The sequence below is a fragment of the Chiloscyllium plagiosum genome, chromosome 15, assembly GCF_004010195.1.
Source record: "Chiloscyllium plagiosum isolate BGI_BamShark_2017 chromosome 15, ASM401019v2, whole genome shotgun sequence".
Lineage (NCBI taxonomy): Eukaryota > Metazoa > Chordata > Chondrichthyes > Orectolobiformes > Hemiscylliidae > Chiloscyllium > Chiloscyllium plagiosum.
The window spans coordinates 72,702,480-72,717,634 of NC_057724.1; the positions used below are offsets into that span (position 1 = coordinate 72,702,480).

Here is a 15,155-nt window from a genome sequence, read left to right on the forward strand (position 1 = left end):
ATGCAGGGAACAGTGTGGCAAACATTGCCTATTACCCACCCCCTGCAAAGCTGTCTCATGTTCCAAGATCATTTCAAGATGTATGGTACAAAAACAACAATGGACCCACCTATATAAGAAATTTGGCTGCAAATGTCTAGTCCGAGTACGACACGGTGCCACCAAACTGAAGGCATTTATGGCAGAATGGCAACAATAGACACACACCATGATCTACATAAATGTGAACCAATAAAGGACCTTCACAGCAAGACCCAGAGTGGAGTAACTTCCAACTGGAGGCTGAATAGGCTTTCCAAGTTGTGAAAGTATCACGTCATGTGGGTGAAGTCATCCAACTAGAAGCTTTTGAAACAGTCAATGTCATTTGGCCAAATCAACCATGCAAACATATCCAGAATCAAGAATGACATGGAAGCTAGTGCAAGCGTCCTAGCAGTCTAAATTCTGAAGATCAGGTATCAAAATCGTTCGATCTCCATGGTGCAACTGACAAGTGCTAAATTAACTGACATCAGATCGGTGTAGTTTGATTGTACATACGGAGCGCAGAATCATTTCATATATGTCTAGATGAGAAACATCTAAACCTATTCCTAAAGAGATGCTCACAACGATTTTGTTGCTAGAAAAGTTGAATCCCAAGTTCACAAGATCCAAATTCTCCCATTGAACACACCTAGATGGAATTTTTCTGGATCTTTTGGAGCAAGTTTACTTTCTGTGCCTGTGATTCTGAGTATTGACTGCCACCTTCATGAACTGAGAACTATAACATCCACCTCATTGTACACTTGTTCATCTAGTGCCAAGAAGTATACAACCCCTTAATGAGGAACCACTACTTAGCTGTTTTAGTCTGTCCATAACCTGTTTTTCTTTGTCTCTTTATTTGTGTCTGAGTGTAAGGGGGAGTTTATAACTAGATTAAGAGTTTTAATTTGTAGTGTTATATGCCAATGGTTTTTAAATGTTTATTTGTAGCTGGAGTCCAATTACTTGTAATAACTACTCATTCTTGTTAAGTACAAAATCTTGGTCCATGCTTTCTATCTACCGGAGTGTGAAAATCAGGTAGTTTGGGGAATATTGTGAACTTAGTTTAAAAAACTTTGATTTTTGTGACAACTCTGGGAACAGTAGGACTTCATTTCGAGCAAACCACCCAGTAAGTTACCAATTTCAGTATAACCAGTGTTCACAGTAAATCCTGTTTGTTATTAACCTCTACCATCTCTACTCTATCATTGATTTGTCAGCTTCATTTTCCTTCGTAAAAACAAAAACAAAATAAACTAAATATTCCTGGCTTTCCCTGCACCTCTAAGCAAATCTCTCACTCATTGTCCCTAATGGGATCCACTTTGCCTCTTGCTACCTGCTTAGAAGATTTTTGGGTTCATTGCTGTTGGAAGTGAAATATACTGATACTGAAAGTGCAGAAATGTTGTTTGCATTCTGCTAATTCTTTGTTGAGTAAGGGTAACAAGGAATGTGGAACAATAGCCAGTAAATGGTGTTGGAGTATGGATAGGCAATGATCTAATTGAAAGACAGAAAAGGAATGAGTGGCTGAATGGCATATTAATGTTGGTTTATTTCTTGACTAATCACCTAAAACAAGCCCTGATTAATTTGACACCTGGAATTGTGTCTCAAGAACAGTAATGTCTGTGTATCAAAAAATAATGTATTTATCTTATTACCGTATATATCCGAGTAACAGTCAATCTCATGTAAAAAGTGACCCTACTTTTTCACAGATAACAGATCAATGGTTGAGTATGTGTGCCGGCCGTTATGTTCCGCTCCAGCTTTCCAGTCTAACGGTTGTTCCGCTCCCTCCCAGTCTTGATATCCGCTCCAGGTTTTCAGAATTACTATAATTCGTTTTGGATTTTTTTTCATTTGTTTAGAGATCAATTGTGCTTCTGCTAATGATACAGTGTGAATTTTGACAGGCATGAATTTCAGCCCCTCAAAAATAGTGTCCATGCAATATTCAACCTCATAAATTTAACCTTAAAAAGTAGTCAAACAAATGTTGACTATTACTCAAGTATATACAGTAGTTTACCAGAGTTGGCACATGTCTTGCATAGCAACAATACAACTGTTTTTGATCTACTTCATCCTTCACCTTCATAATTTGTCTTGGTTTTGTTTCAAAAACATAGATGAATGCTGGGATTTGAGCTTAATCGCTTTATCCACCACTGTCTTTCGACTTCCTTACTGATCGCAACGTTATACAATTGTTAGGTTTATTATATATCCCTTTTTTTGATCCTGACCCATTTATACACAAATGAAATGTCCTAGCTGTCTCTGAACTAGCTGTATTTGTCTTCCTTATTTACTCACCTTTAAGTTCTGAGTCACACAGCACAGAAACAAATGCTTCAGTTCAACTCTTCCATGCCAACCAAGTTTCCCAAATTAAACTAGACTCACTTGCCTGCATTTGGCCCATTTCCCTCTAAACCTTTCCTATTCATGTACCTATCCAAATGTCTTTTAAATGTTGTAACTGTACTGCATCTGCCACTTTGTCTGGCAGTTCATTCCACCTATGAGCCACTCTCTGTGTGAAAACATTGCTCCTTAGGTCCTTTTTAAATCTTTCTCCTCTTTACTTAAAAATATAACCCTGTGTTTGAACTCCCCCATCCTAGGGAAAACACATTTGCTATTCACCTCACCTGTACCCCTCATGATTTTATAAATCTCTATAAGGCCTCCCCTCAACCTCCTATGCTGTACTGAAAAAGTCCCAGCCGGTACAGCCTTTCCTTATATCTTAAACCTTCCAGCCGTGGCAGCAACCTAGTAAATATTTTCTGAACCTGCTCCGATTTCATACAGGTACACAATCCTTTATCCGAAATCCTTGGGGCTAGTTGTTTTTCGTAATTTGGAATTTTTCAGATTTCGTAAATACTGACATTTTCATAGTGGAATTTTTAAAAAATGACCTAACAGCAGACCCACATGTGAATAGTGCGAGTGCTGAGGCACAATTAACGCCTGCCAGTGCTGGGCCACACCACCACGTCACATTTGAGTGACGTGGTTCAAGGGGTGTGGAGTTGGGTCACCTGCTCACATGCCAAAATGGCACACTCCACTCCATGAAAAAAATTTTGGATTTTTGGATTTCAGAATTTCGGATAAAGGAGTGTGAACCTGTAATAACCCTCCTATTACATGGTGACCAGTTCTCCAAAAGTGGCCTTACCAGCATCCTGCACAACTTCAACATAATGTCCTAACTCCAGCACTCAATGGTCTGAACAATGATGCAACTTTCAAAGAATTATATATGTAAAACCCTCAGTGTCTCTGTTCAACAAGCTTATTTTTTTACAAAACCTGCCTTCAACAGCAAAGACACAGTACCAGTTTTCCCCTGTCCAGGCTTAGCTTTCAAGCTTGAAGTTCTGATTGATGGATATAGCCTGTTTGTGACTTTTAAACTTAAGGATTGCCTTTATCCAGTGGTTATACTTTTCCTTTTGTTTGATTACTCCTTTGCTTAATCAATGTAGGGTCTGATAAAAATTTCTGAAATCTAAATGCAAAACTGTTGCATTTTGCTTTCCCACTTTATTTCTTCAAAAAGGTGATGGATTATTTTGGGATAGTTTCCTAAATCCGTGCTAATTAGTTGCATTTCTTTCACATCCATCCAATAGCTACATTACTGCAACATGACAGAGCCAGTGCAAGACGTGATGGGCTCAACGGCCTCCATCTGTAACAGTTCTGTGAACTTAATGGGTATATTTTTCTTTGCTATCCCTCCCCCATTCTACCAATTCAGAATTATCAACTGCAGTAAATTTAAAGAATAAATATTCTTGCCAGCATTGGTCAAAATCCAGTGGATATACTTTTACCTTTTGTGTCCTTACTCTTATGCTTAATGTAGGACCTGGTAAAGATTTCTGAAATCCAAATGCAAAACAGTTGCATTTTATTTGCCCACTTTATTTCTTCAAAGAGGTGGTGGATTATTTTAGGGTGGTTTCTGCTATCTAAATTCATGCTAATTTAGTTGCATTTCTTTAGCATCAGTAGGTTCTGGAAATCCTAATTTCTAATTACAGTTCACTTTGCCCATTCTGAAAGTACTTGTGCTTTCTGTGCAGGAGGTTGACCAGCTACGCATGGAGCGCTTACAAATCGACGAGCAACTTCGGCAGATGGGTGCAGGATTGAGGACCCCTGCAAACCGTCCCGACAAAGAAAGGGGCTACTCGACTGATGAAAGTACAAGTTACTTGCGAGGTGGCAGACCTTACAGTAGTCGAGGGCGTGGCAGACGGGGCCCAGGCTATGCATCAGGTTTAATATTCTTAATTCATAAGCATCCAGTTTGTGAGACAAGTCACTCTTTCAAACAGCAAAGTTGCTAGCGAATGACTAGTCTAAGGTTTTAAATTTTAATACATTACATGTGCAACAAATTGTTTTAGCTTATCTCTATAAGTTACCCAATGAAATTTTTTTTTAAAGTAGCAAATAAATTTGGATTCTGTACAGGAGACGTGTACATGAATTTTGTTTCACAGTGTCAAAAGTGATCAAATCTACTTGCCCTCATTGAATAAAGCCATTTGGCCCATCTTTGTTCATCCGTCCAGAAAGGTTAATCCTTGCTTAGTGCCAAGTTTCCCACCTCATTATTCGATGGGAACTGCTGTGTTTATGCGGGACATGAAATTGTTGGCTTATGGTTGCTGCCTGGATACCCCACCTCTGTGGCTGGAGAAACTGAGAAATGGGAGGAAAATAGTATGGTTGAAGGAACTATGACATTTGGATCTCAATATTTTGTAGCTATCACTGTTGTAGATAGCTTAAGAAAAAGTTGATCAAAGTAGAGACAGCTTCCAACAAAATCAATATAATTATGAACCTGGATTTTATATTGTTTTCTATAAAGTTTCAGCAATGCATTGAAAGATTGATTAATGATCCAAGTGAAAATAACTTAAGAAACGTAAGGCCGTATGGTTTTTACACAGTTGTTTGCATGATAAAGATTGGAGCGGCTTCTGCTGAGCAAAGGTTTTACAATCCCACAACTGAGTTTTGTTTTTCTTTCCTTTCTCTCCTCCTGGCTGCTAAGGTAATAACTCTGAGGCGTCCAATGCCTCTGAGACTGAGTCTGAGCACAGAGATGAGCTGAGTGATTGGTCACTGGCGCCAACAGATGAAGAAAGGGAACCATACTCACGCCGGGGTGACAGTCGCAGGAGAGGGAGTGCTGGCCGTGGCCGTGGTGGAGGTCGAGGCCGTGGGAGCAACAAAAATCCCTCAGCAACTTCAGGTAGTTAGCGAGTATGGTTATGTTAGCTGCATGCATTTCAACATTAAACTAAGATTGGCTCATCGCATTTTGCTAAATGTACCCAAGTGAAGTTGGGTGTCAAAAATATTAAATGCCACATGAAACTGACTTAAAAATGAGAGAATTTCTAAGGGTGACTCTGAATGCATATGCATGAGTATGTGCTACTTTTGTAGCAGTATTCTTTTTGTGTGCAAAGCTGGATAATTGACACAATCTATGACTGAACAGGTTACAACATATTTACGTTTAGTGATTAGATTAGACTCCCTACATGTGTGGAAACAGGCCCTTCGGCCCAACCAGTCAACACTGACCCTCCGAACAGTAACCCACCCAGACCCACTTCCCTCTGATTAATGCACCTAATACTATGGGCAATTTACAATTCACCTGACCTGCACATCTTTGGGCTGTGGGAGGAAACTGGAGCACCCGGAGGAAACCCACGTGGACAGAGAATGTGCAAACTCCACACAGACAGTCACCTGAGGCTGGTATCGAACCTGGGATCCTTGTGCTGGGAGGCAGCAATGCTAACCGCTGAGCCACAATGCTGCCCCAGGTTAGCTAAACAGTGATATGCCTTTGTGAATTCTAAATATTAAAGTTCATTCTGTGTGTATTGTTTTATACCACGAGATGATAACTGCTGGAATATTTAATTATGCTCTGCAGTCCTGATCTAAATTTTTTTTTAATCCGTTTGGCATTTTAGATGAATTCTTGAGGGCAGACATCCGTAAACGCAACTCATCAAGAGATTCAAAAACCAGGACGACAGATGGCTCATTGCAGGTAGCCTTTCGATTGTGGTTTTAGGTTGCACAGTTGAAATGGGGCTAGTCTGACGTGCAGTTTATGAAGGCTGTATTCTGTAATTTAAGAAGTCTGAAGCTAAGCCTGCCAAATTGCATTTGTGAAAATTGTTCCTCTTGACAAAACAAATGATCTGGAAAATAATAGTGGTCATTGTTTATTTTCTCAAATATGCAAGTATTAACTATAACAGGCCTAAAGTGAACATAAGCTGCTTTTTTTAGTGCAGGAAAGATAGATCTGTTTACCAAATAGTGTACAAGTAACCAAAACTTGAGAAAGAGGCAGGAAAGTTAGGTACTGAAAGTTAGGACTTCACATTTATAGAATTCCAGACAAAAACAAATAAGATGCAAAAAGCAAAGCGCTTAAGTTGAGTTTTTTTGAAAACCGTAAGACGCATTCAGACCATTGATTCTGCTCCAACATTTGCTGAGATTCATTCTCAGCTGATCTATTCATTCTCAACTTAACTGTCCTGTGATTTCCCATGATTCCTTTGCCATATAAAACTGTGTGTTTCGGCATTTAATGATCACAGGAACAGGAGTAAGCCATTCAACCCCTTGTGCTTGTTCCACCATTCAGTGAGATCATGGCTGATCTGTGGCCTAACTCCATATACCTTATTTGGCCTTTACCACACAGTACTTTTGCTAACAAAAATTTTCTATCTCAGATTTAAAATTAATGAATGGTTCTGTTCGTGGAAGAGAGTTCCAAACACCTACCACCCTTTCTGTGTGGATGTGCTTCTTAAAGTCTCTCCTAAATGGTCTGACCCTCAGGATCCAGCCTCAACAACCCTTTGCAGTAAAGAATTCTACAGATTCGTTACATTGATTGGAAGAAATATCTCCTAACCTCTGAGATTACCTGGCAACCTTGAAACTAAATTGTACTGTCTCTCATAGACTGTCCCCCAAGGGGAACCAACCTTTTCATGTCCAGTGTGAAGCCTTCACATGCTCTGCTAATCTGGCATTAATTTGTCTGCTGGTCCTAACTACATTTCTGTCTTTTGTGATGTGGTAATTTTACAGTGATGTTCACTTTTCTAGTTTTGCGTCAGATGCATACTGTATTGTAACGTCATCCATTACTTTGAACCTTCCAGCCTTTTTATAAACATTTTCTCTTGTGATTTTGTACAAAATTTGAATTTGCATTATTGCAAGTAAAAAATTGACAGATTATTTTATGTATTTCTTTACTTGTATGACCTGCATTAAGTTTTTGCTGTCTGTTCGATCAAAACATCAGTGGCATATTATAATGCTGTCTCCTCGTGACCCAGCCACCTTTTAGCACAAGCTGGAAGTCCTTTGTACCCAGTAACTGATGTTTTATTCTTGGTGTGTACATTTACTGAAATACTTGTATTCAATGTAATTATTTTGTGTCTTCGGCATTTGATTTGTCTTCACACGGGTTCTTTCACTTATTTCTGATTATGGAAGCTTGGGTTTATGAAATTTCAGAAATATTTTACAAGAAAACTAATCTGTTTGTCCAAATTTCCACATTCTTAGCATGCTGCTCATAGGATTTCATTGAAAGCACACTTGTTTGATGTTTCTTCTTCCTGACATCTTTTAAATATTCATTTATTTATCTCTTTTTGCTGGCACTATCAAGATTGGGAAGCCTGTATATGGGGAATCACAGGTATGAATGAACTGACGTTACATTATGGTGCAGCACAGCAAAACGGTTTGAGGCAGATAGCTTAATTTATATAGCACCATTTTAATATAATCCAGTAAACAATGGTTTACAGAAAAATGGATGATACACAATATGACAACAGTTGGGAGGATCAGTTCTAATCATGGATTCAAAGCAACTGATTAATGTGAACAAACAGCTAGTAAGGCAAAGGAATGTGCTAAACGTTCATCCACTGACAGATTAGCAGAGAGTGTGCAGGCAGGGTAATGAGCATGCACATGTAGATTAATTGCAATATCCAGTGGACATGGAGTGAGACATGGACTGGCAGCAGTCAGAGGTAGATTTGGACAAGTCCATAGAGAGATTGGGATTTGTAAATAAGGTCAAGGTGAGTACTAAAAAAGAGCTTCAAAACTACGATGTTGGGAGGATGGCCAGTGAGTGTTTATATTGGAGGCTTACAACAAAAACCTCTGGAAAAGCTGAAGGCACTATCCCAGTGAAACATACTTGATCAACAAAGCAATCAGTAGCTAATAGAATTAAAACTATCTCCTCCTCAATAGAAAGCACGATGATATATAACATTTATCAGCATTTGCTCCACTAGTTGTAGGCTTGATCTGTTTATCTGTATCAACCCATGAATTATGAGACTATTAAGAATATATGGAAAATCTGGTCAATTTGTGCTCCACCTGAACTCTAAAGTTAGAACTGTATTAAACTTCTCAATTATCTTGTAAACTTTTTCTAAGCTCCAGTATTATGCCTTGTCTCCAACATATACTAAATGTTATGGGCTCAGCATTTCATTTCTGAACACTTTCTAATTTGTTCCAGATCAGAATTGACAGCAATAATGAAAGGAGTGTCGTGTCAAAAGCTTCCCACAGCCCAAATGTTTTCGGCGAGAGCACTCGACAGCGTGCGGGCAAGGAACGTGCTCAGAAGAAAGAGAAGCCAGAAAGTCCCACAGACAACCAGCAAGTGCTGGTCAATGGAGTATCTTAAATCTCATTCCTGTAGAGTGACGTTCTCTCTAAATTTCCTTTCATTAACCATACAAACCGGATGCTTACATGTCATTTAGAGAAACCTATTAGGCCAAAGACATGAAACTCATTTGTGCACAATTGATGCACATGGTCCACATTGTCTTTTGGTGGACAGGTGGAACATTTGTGATGTAACCATTTTCATTTCACTTAGCGAAACTCCTTTTTAAAGAAAAGATTTACAACAGAGTATATTGTTTGATCTGTGCCTTCAATATAACTTGCCAGAAGGGGGTAACCTTACTATAGTTGCAGAAATCAGGGAAGCTAAATGAGCAGAAGACAGTTACATTGTATTATACATGTATGTAGATAAAAAGTGTGGTTAAATATTGGGGAACCTTTACAGAAGAATGCATGCTTTTCATGATTTCATGATTTTCCTTATATATGCATCTAGCTGAACAGTAAAGGATCAGAAATCCTTGCACTGAAGTTTGTATGGCATTGATCAGACTGTGGGAGGGCACTTTTTTCTTTACAACTCTGCATTTGATGTACAAGAGTAAATGTAAAGAATTAAATAGTGTACTGTTTGAAAGGCATAAAATGCCTGAAGATTGTTGCCAAACTGATGATTTGTAGTTATTTATTTTTGGGAATGTACAGTATTTGGGGAGGAAAAAGCTTTGTTTATGTACCTGTCCATTATGGGCTATTGTGTTAACTTAGTGTAGATGATTAACAAAGGTAGATTGACCTTACAGTATATGAATCTGCAACAGGGGCAATATTTTTCTCTGTACATAGTAGTGAAAACAAATAATTTGGTTTTATGTTGATATTGTTTGGTTGAAGTGCAATATATTTTGTATGCAAGCAGTTTCAATTAATAAAGTTTGATCTTCCTCTGCTGACTGTAGGATAAAATTTACTTCCTGCTAATTTACCACAGTACAATTTGAGTTGTCGTGGTTATTAAAGAAAATGACAGAACATGATGTTGCAGCATATAAAATACGAGATTTGCATTGTTTTTTATTCCATTTTCATTGTCATGTGTTATTTGCTTGTACAAGTCATTATAATTTTTGGAACTACATTGCCCCAAAGTTTGGTGACAGTTGTGATAGCAAAATCATCTGTGATCACCATCATTATTCCTGTGAAACAGATGCAACTTCTAGCGTCTGCACATGCATAATTAAATGCCAAAATCCCAAAATTACTATGAGTGATTCTGTGCCGTTCTGCAAAGGGTGTAATGTTGAAGTATCCCCGCCAACTACGATTCATTGGAAATCACTGAAGTGACAAAAACCTGTCCTTTTACGCTATTTTGCTGTAAAACCCCTTGATAAATGAACATAGAATGAGAATCCTGCAGAATGAGGTACAATTGGGTTTTAAATGGCACACTTAATTATAATGGCACACTCATAATTATTGCTGAAACCCTGATAGTGCAAACTTATATTTGTGGAATGTTAAATTTCGTACTCTTTAAAAAGTTGTTTACGATTCTATAGCTTCTAATTTAATTCCATATGTATTGTTTTCTGTCAAGTTCAATTAAAAGTGAAGGATAATCAGTGCATTTTACTTCCTGGTTTGCTGTCTGTGAGAATACCTCAATGTGATTCACTACTTACCCTGCTCAATGCCACCACTATTACTGGATGCCTAGACACAAACTAATATTGGAAAAGAGAAAATTCCATGCTGTTCACTATCAATTTGCTGAAAATGATGCAAATTATGATTGATATATAATTTAGTCAAAATCTTACAATGAAGAGGAGAAACCCCATGGTATTGCAAATTGCTGTTAAGTATCTGAAACTGCAATTAACCTTGTACTACTAATAATTGCTGTATCTGTAAGTTGCTGGTCACAAACTGCAAGCACAATTTTAATGGTACAGTGATTGATCCAGAGAGTAAGTAATTATATGTTAAGTCTAATTCATTCTACAGGATGTAAATAGTTTGTGTTTTTAAAAATCCTATTCATTTTTCTTCTCGCTTTATTCTTTTATTTCTCCCCTCTGTTTCTCTGGACATAACTTCAACGCCCTCAATTCTTGCTCTTTGTTTTTCATTCACTAGTTTTATCTCACTGGTTCAGGCAATTGCACTCTTGATCCCGTCATTCACCAAGGTCAGAGAGGCCCAGCAAATAAAAACAAAAGTTCTCGAGATCTGAAACAAAATCAAGTGCTGAAGAAACTCAGTCAACCTGGTAACATCTGTGGAGTGAGAAACGGTGATTGAGTCTGATCTGAGTCTTCTTTAGAACCCAGAGCGCCTTCACAGTGCCATTATAAACTCTTAATTCCAACATATTCCAAAATATGAGCCTGTGCTAACACATTTAGATGCCCCAAACAGGTCAGAGTGTGACTTTGTGAGCAATTGAAACTGCAAGGTAAAACACTGCACCAGCAGAATTAAATCCAATTGGGAGTGAAATGATTTGATGTTGGATGCACTGACAATCTTGTCAGGTGTTGCTGTGGTGCAGTAGTCCCTTTCAATTTATAATGGGATGTGGAGGTCACTGGCAAGGTAAGTTTCCCATTCCTAATTACCATTGAACTCAGTGGCTTGCCAAGCCATTGCAGAGGGCAGTTAAGGGTCATCCACCTTTGTGGTGAGACCGGAAGATCAGACTGGTTAAGGACAGCATATATACCTCCCTGGAGGGAATTAGTGAATCAGATAAATTTTTCGGACAATTAAAGAAGATAATATGGTCATCATTAACTGAGACAAATTTTCAGTTCTAGATTTATTAATTGATTTTTAATGCCATCAAATGATGTGGGATTTGAACACATAAACCAAGCGCATCAGCCTGGACCTCAGGATTATAAATCCAATGACGTTACCAGTAATCTATACTCGGGCAAAAAAAATCCAAAATGCTCTGTCGGGCTGATGTAAGAGCTTCTAATAAATACGAGCATTGGAATTAGCTTCCCGTTTATTGTTCCTACTATTATAAATTAAAACTAAAGGAAAAATCTCATAATGTGTTGGCAGGAAAACAAGAGAAAGGGATGCATTCTTTTCATTTTCATAGCAATGTATATGGGGTAATGGAGAGTATTTTTAATCAGGTCATGAACAAATCAAAGAGAGCAAATGTCATTTTCTATCTAGTATGTGCCCTGTCCAAGCGTAAGTATTTGGGTGTTTACTCAAAGATAATGTGCACTCTGAATTGCAAGTGTGGAATTGATATGCAGAATCCGCCTACATAACTGCAAATCAATTATTGGATACATGGATAATTAGCCAGTTTCATACAGAACTGACTCAAAGGTAGAAGACGGAGGGTGGTGGTGGAGGGTTGCTTTTCAGACTAGAGGCCTGTGACCAGTGGTGTGCCACAAGGATTGATGCTGGTCAATACTTTTCATCATTTATATAAATGATTTGGATGTGAACATTGAAGGTATAGTTAGTAAGTTTGCAGATGACACCAAAATTGGTGGTGTGAGCAGTGAAGGAGGTTACCTCAGAGTTCAACGGGATCTTGATCAGATGGGCCAGTGGGTTGAGGAATGGCAGATGTAGTTTAATTGTAGATAAATGTGAGATGCTGCATTTTGGAAAAGCAAATCAGAGCAGGACTTATACGAAATGTTAAGGTCCTAGGGTAAGTTGCTGAATAAAGAGACCTTGGAGTGTAGGTTCATAGTTCCTTGAAAGTAGAGTTGCACGTAAGTAGGATAGTGAAGAAAGTGTTTGCTATGCTTTTCTTTATTGGTCAGAGCATTGAGTATAGGAGATGGGAAGTCATGTTGCACATGTACAGGATATTGGTTAGGCCACTTTTGGAATATTACATGCAATTCCAGTCTCTTTCCTATCGGAAGGATGTTGTGAAACTTGAAAGGGTTCAGAAAAGATCTACAAGGGTGATGCTAGGATTGGAGGATTTGAGCTGTAGGGTGAAGCTGAATCGACTGGGGATGTTTTCCCTGGAGTGTCTGAGACTGAGGGGTGACCTTATGAAGGTTTATAAAATCATAAGAGGTGTGAATAGGATGAATAGATAGTCTTTTTTCCTGTAGTGAGGGAGTCCAGAACCAGAGGGCCTAGGTTTAGGGTGAGAGGGGAAAGATATCAAAGAGACCTGTGGGGCAACATTTTCACACAGGTGGACGATGTGTGGGGAAGTGGTGGAGGCTAATACAATTGCAACATTTAAAAGGCACCTGGATGGGTATATGAATAGGAAGGGTTTGGAGGGATATGGGCCGGGTGCTGGCAGGTGGGACGAGATTGGGTTGGGATATCTGGTCGGCATGGACGAGTTGCACTGAAGGGTCTGTTTCTATGCTGTACATCCCTATGACTATATATTAAAACAGTTATAATGTCTTTTGAGAAGGTTGATCAAAGCAGAGCTCACTTTTCTTGAAATGGTTTTTTTGCAAAGCTGAATCCAAAAGGGATGTCTTGAAAATACCTCATTTATCCCTTGGTAAATATTTCTTTATCATTTATATCATGGGATGTGGATGTCACTGGCAAAGAATTTAAGTGGGAATAGTGATTTTATTAGCTTTCAGCAAATAATTTAAGTGGAGTAGTGATTTTAATAATTTTCAGCATTTAAAACGTCTCCATTTTTAAAAAAAAATGTTGGGTGTCCTTGTATGCAAATTATAGGAACAGAGTTCAAACACAGATACAACAAGCAATAGAAGATTTGTTACTGAATATTAGGAGATCATATTTTGTGTAGTGTGTATGGTTTTTTTGTTGCCTTTTGTAAGGGGTGATGTCCTTTCTTTGCAAGCAGTACAACAAAGGTTCATTAAAATGATTTCTATGATGAGAGGTTGTAAGGAGAGATTGAGTAGAGTCAGTATGTATTCCATAGGGTTTAAAAGAATGAAATGAAATCTCATTAATAGAATCCTGACCGTGTGGAAACAAGCCCTTCAGTCCACAACTACCCTCCAAAGAGTAACCCATCCAGATCCATTCCCCATATTTACTCCTGACTAATGCACCTAACCTACACATCCCTGACACTATGGGCAATTTAACATGGCCAATTCACTTAACCTGCACATCTTTGGACTGTGGAAGGAAACTAGAACACCCTGATACAAGGAGAATGTGCAAGCTCCATGCAAGTAGTTGTCCTAAGCTGGAATCAAACCTGGATTCCTGGTGCTGTGAGGCAGTAGTGTTAATCACCGTGCCACCATGATGCCTATGAAATTCTAAGGATTTTTGGTAAGTGAGATGATAAGAGGCCATTCCATAGGCCAGAGAGGCTAGAACTAGGAGTCTTAGTCTCAGGCTAAGAGGTTAGGCTTTCAGGACTGAGTATCTTCAGGACTGACTCTTTGGAATTCTCTGTCCCAGATGGCTATGGATCTTCATCATCCTTGCATATCATCAATAAGTGCAGATTCTTTGAGATAAATGAGTTCAAAAGAGAAGTGGAAATGAGGTAGACGTTTGAATTTGATTGTGGCCTGTTGAGTTGTATGGCATTCTCCTGTTCCTATTGTTGTCTTCACACATTTCTTTATCACTTCTGAAATCACCCATCAAAATCAATTACAGATAAAATGCAATACTTCCAATCCAAATTTTCCAGCCACTCGCTTCCAATAAACTGAGAGAGCTACAGAAAAATCAGTTTGTTCTTAACATTTGACTTTATTCAATATCTTGGAGTGCAGGTTCATAGCTCCTTGAAAGTGGAGTCGCAGGTAGAGAGTATAGTGAAGAAGGCGTTTGGTATGCTTTCCTTTATTGGTCAGAGTATTGAGTACAGAAGTTGGGAGGTCATGTTGCAGCTGTACAAGACATTGGTTAGGCCACTGTTGGAATATTGGGTGCAACTCTGGTCTCCTTCCTATCGGAAAGATGTTGTGAAACTTGAAAGGGTTCAGAAAAGATTTACAAGGATGTTGCCAGGGTTGGAGGATTTGAGCTATTGGGAGAGACTGAACAGGCTGGGGCTGTTTTCCCTGGAGCATCGGAGGCTGAGGGGTGACCTTATAGAGGTTTACCAAATTATGAGGAGCATGGATAAGATAAATAGACAAAGTCTTTTCCCTGGGGTTAGGGAGTCCAGAACTAGAGGGCATAGGTTTAGGGTGAGAGGGGAAAGATATAAAAGAGACCTAAAGGGCAACCTTTTCAAACAGACAGTGGTTCGTGTATGGAATCAGCTGCCAGAGGAAGTGGTGGAGGCTATTACAACTGGGACGAGATTGGGTTGGGATATCTGGTCGGCATTGACGGGTTGGACCGAAGGGTCTGTTTCCATG

At 38.9% G+C, this 15,155-nt stretch overlaps 1 protein-coding gene across 6 annotated transcripts in view; it reads left to right on the top strand.

Moving 5' to 3' along the window:
- The window catches only part of fmr1 (FMRP translational regulator 1), a 51,956-nt gene extending 41,514 nt beyond the window's left edge, over positions 1 to 10,442 (top strand). For 3 of the 6 annotated variants that reach the window (XM_043705180.1, XM_043705175.1, XM_043705177.1), the window contains 5 exons: positions 4,152 to 4,347; positions 5,135 to 5,335; positions 6,075 to 6,154; positions 7,814 to 7,843; positions 8,693 to 10,442. In XM_043705180.1, the coding sequence (XP_043561115.1) occupies positions 4,152 to 4,347; positions 5,135 to 5,335; positions 6,075 to 6,154; positions 7,814 to 7,843; positions 8,693 to 8,863 (678 nt within the window). In that variant the 3' untranslated portion in view covers positions 8,864 to 10,442. The remainder of the gene's footprint in view (positions 1 to 4,151; positions 4,348 to 5,134; positions 5,336 to 6,074; positions 6,155 to 7,813; positions 7,844 to 8,692) is intronic. The other 3 variants (XM_043705178.1, XM_043705176.1, XM_043705179.1) reach the window with 3 other exon arrangements.
- The last annotated feature ends 4,713 nt before the right edge of the window (positions 10,443 to 15,155 follow it).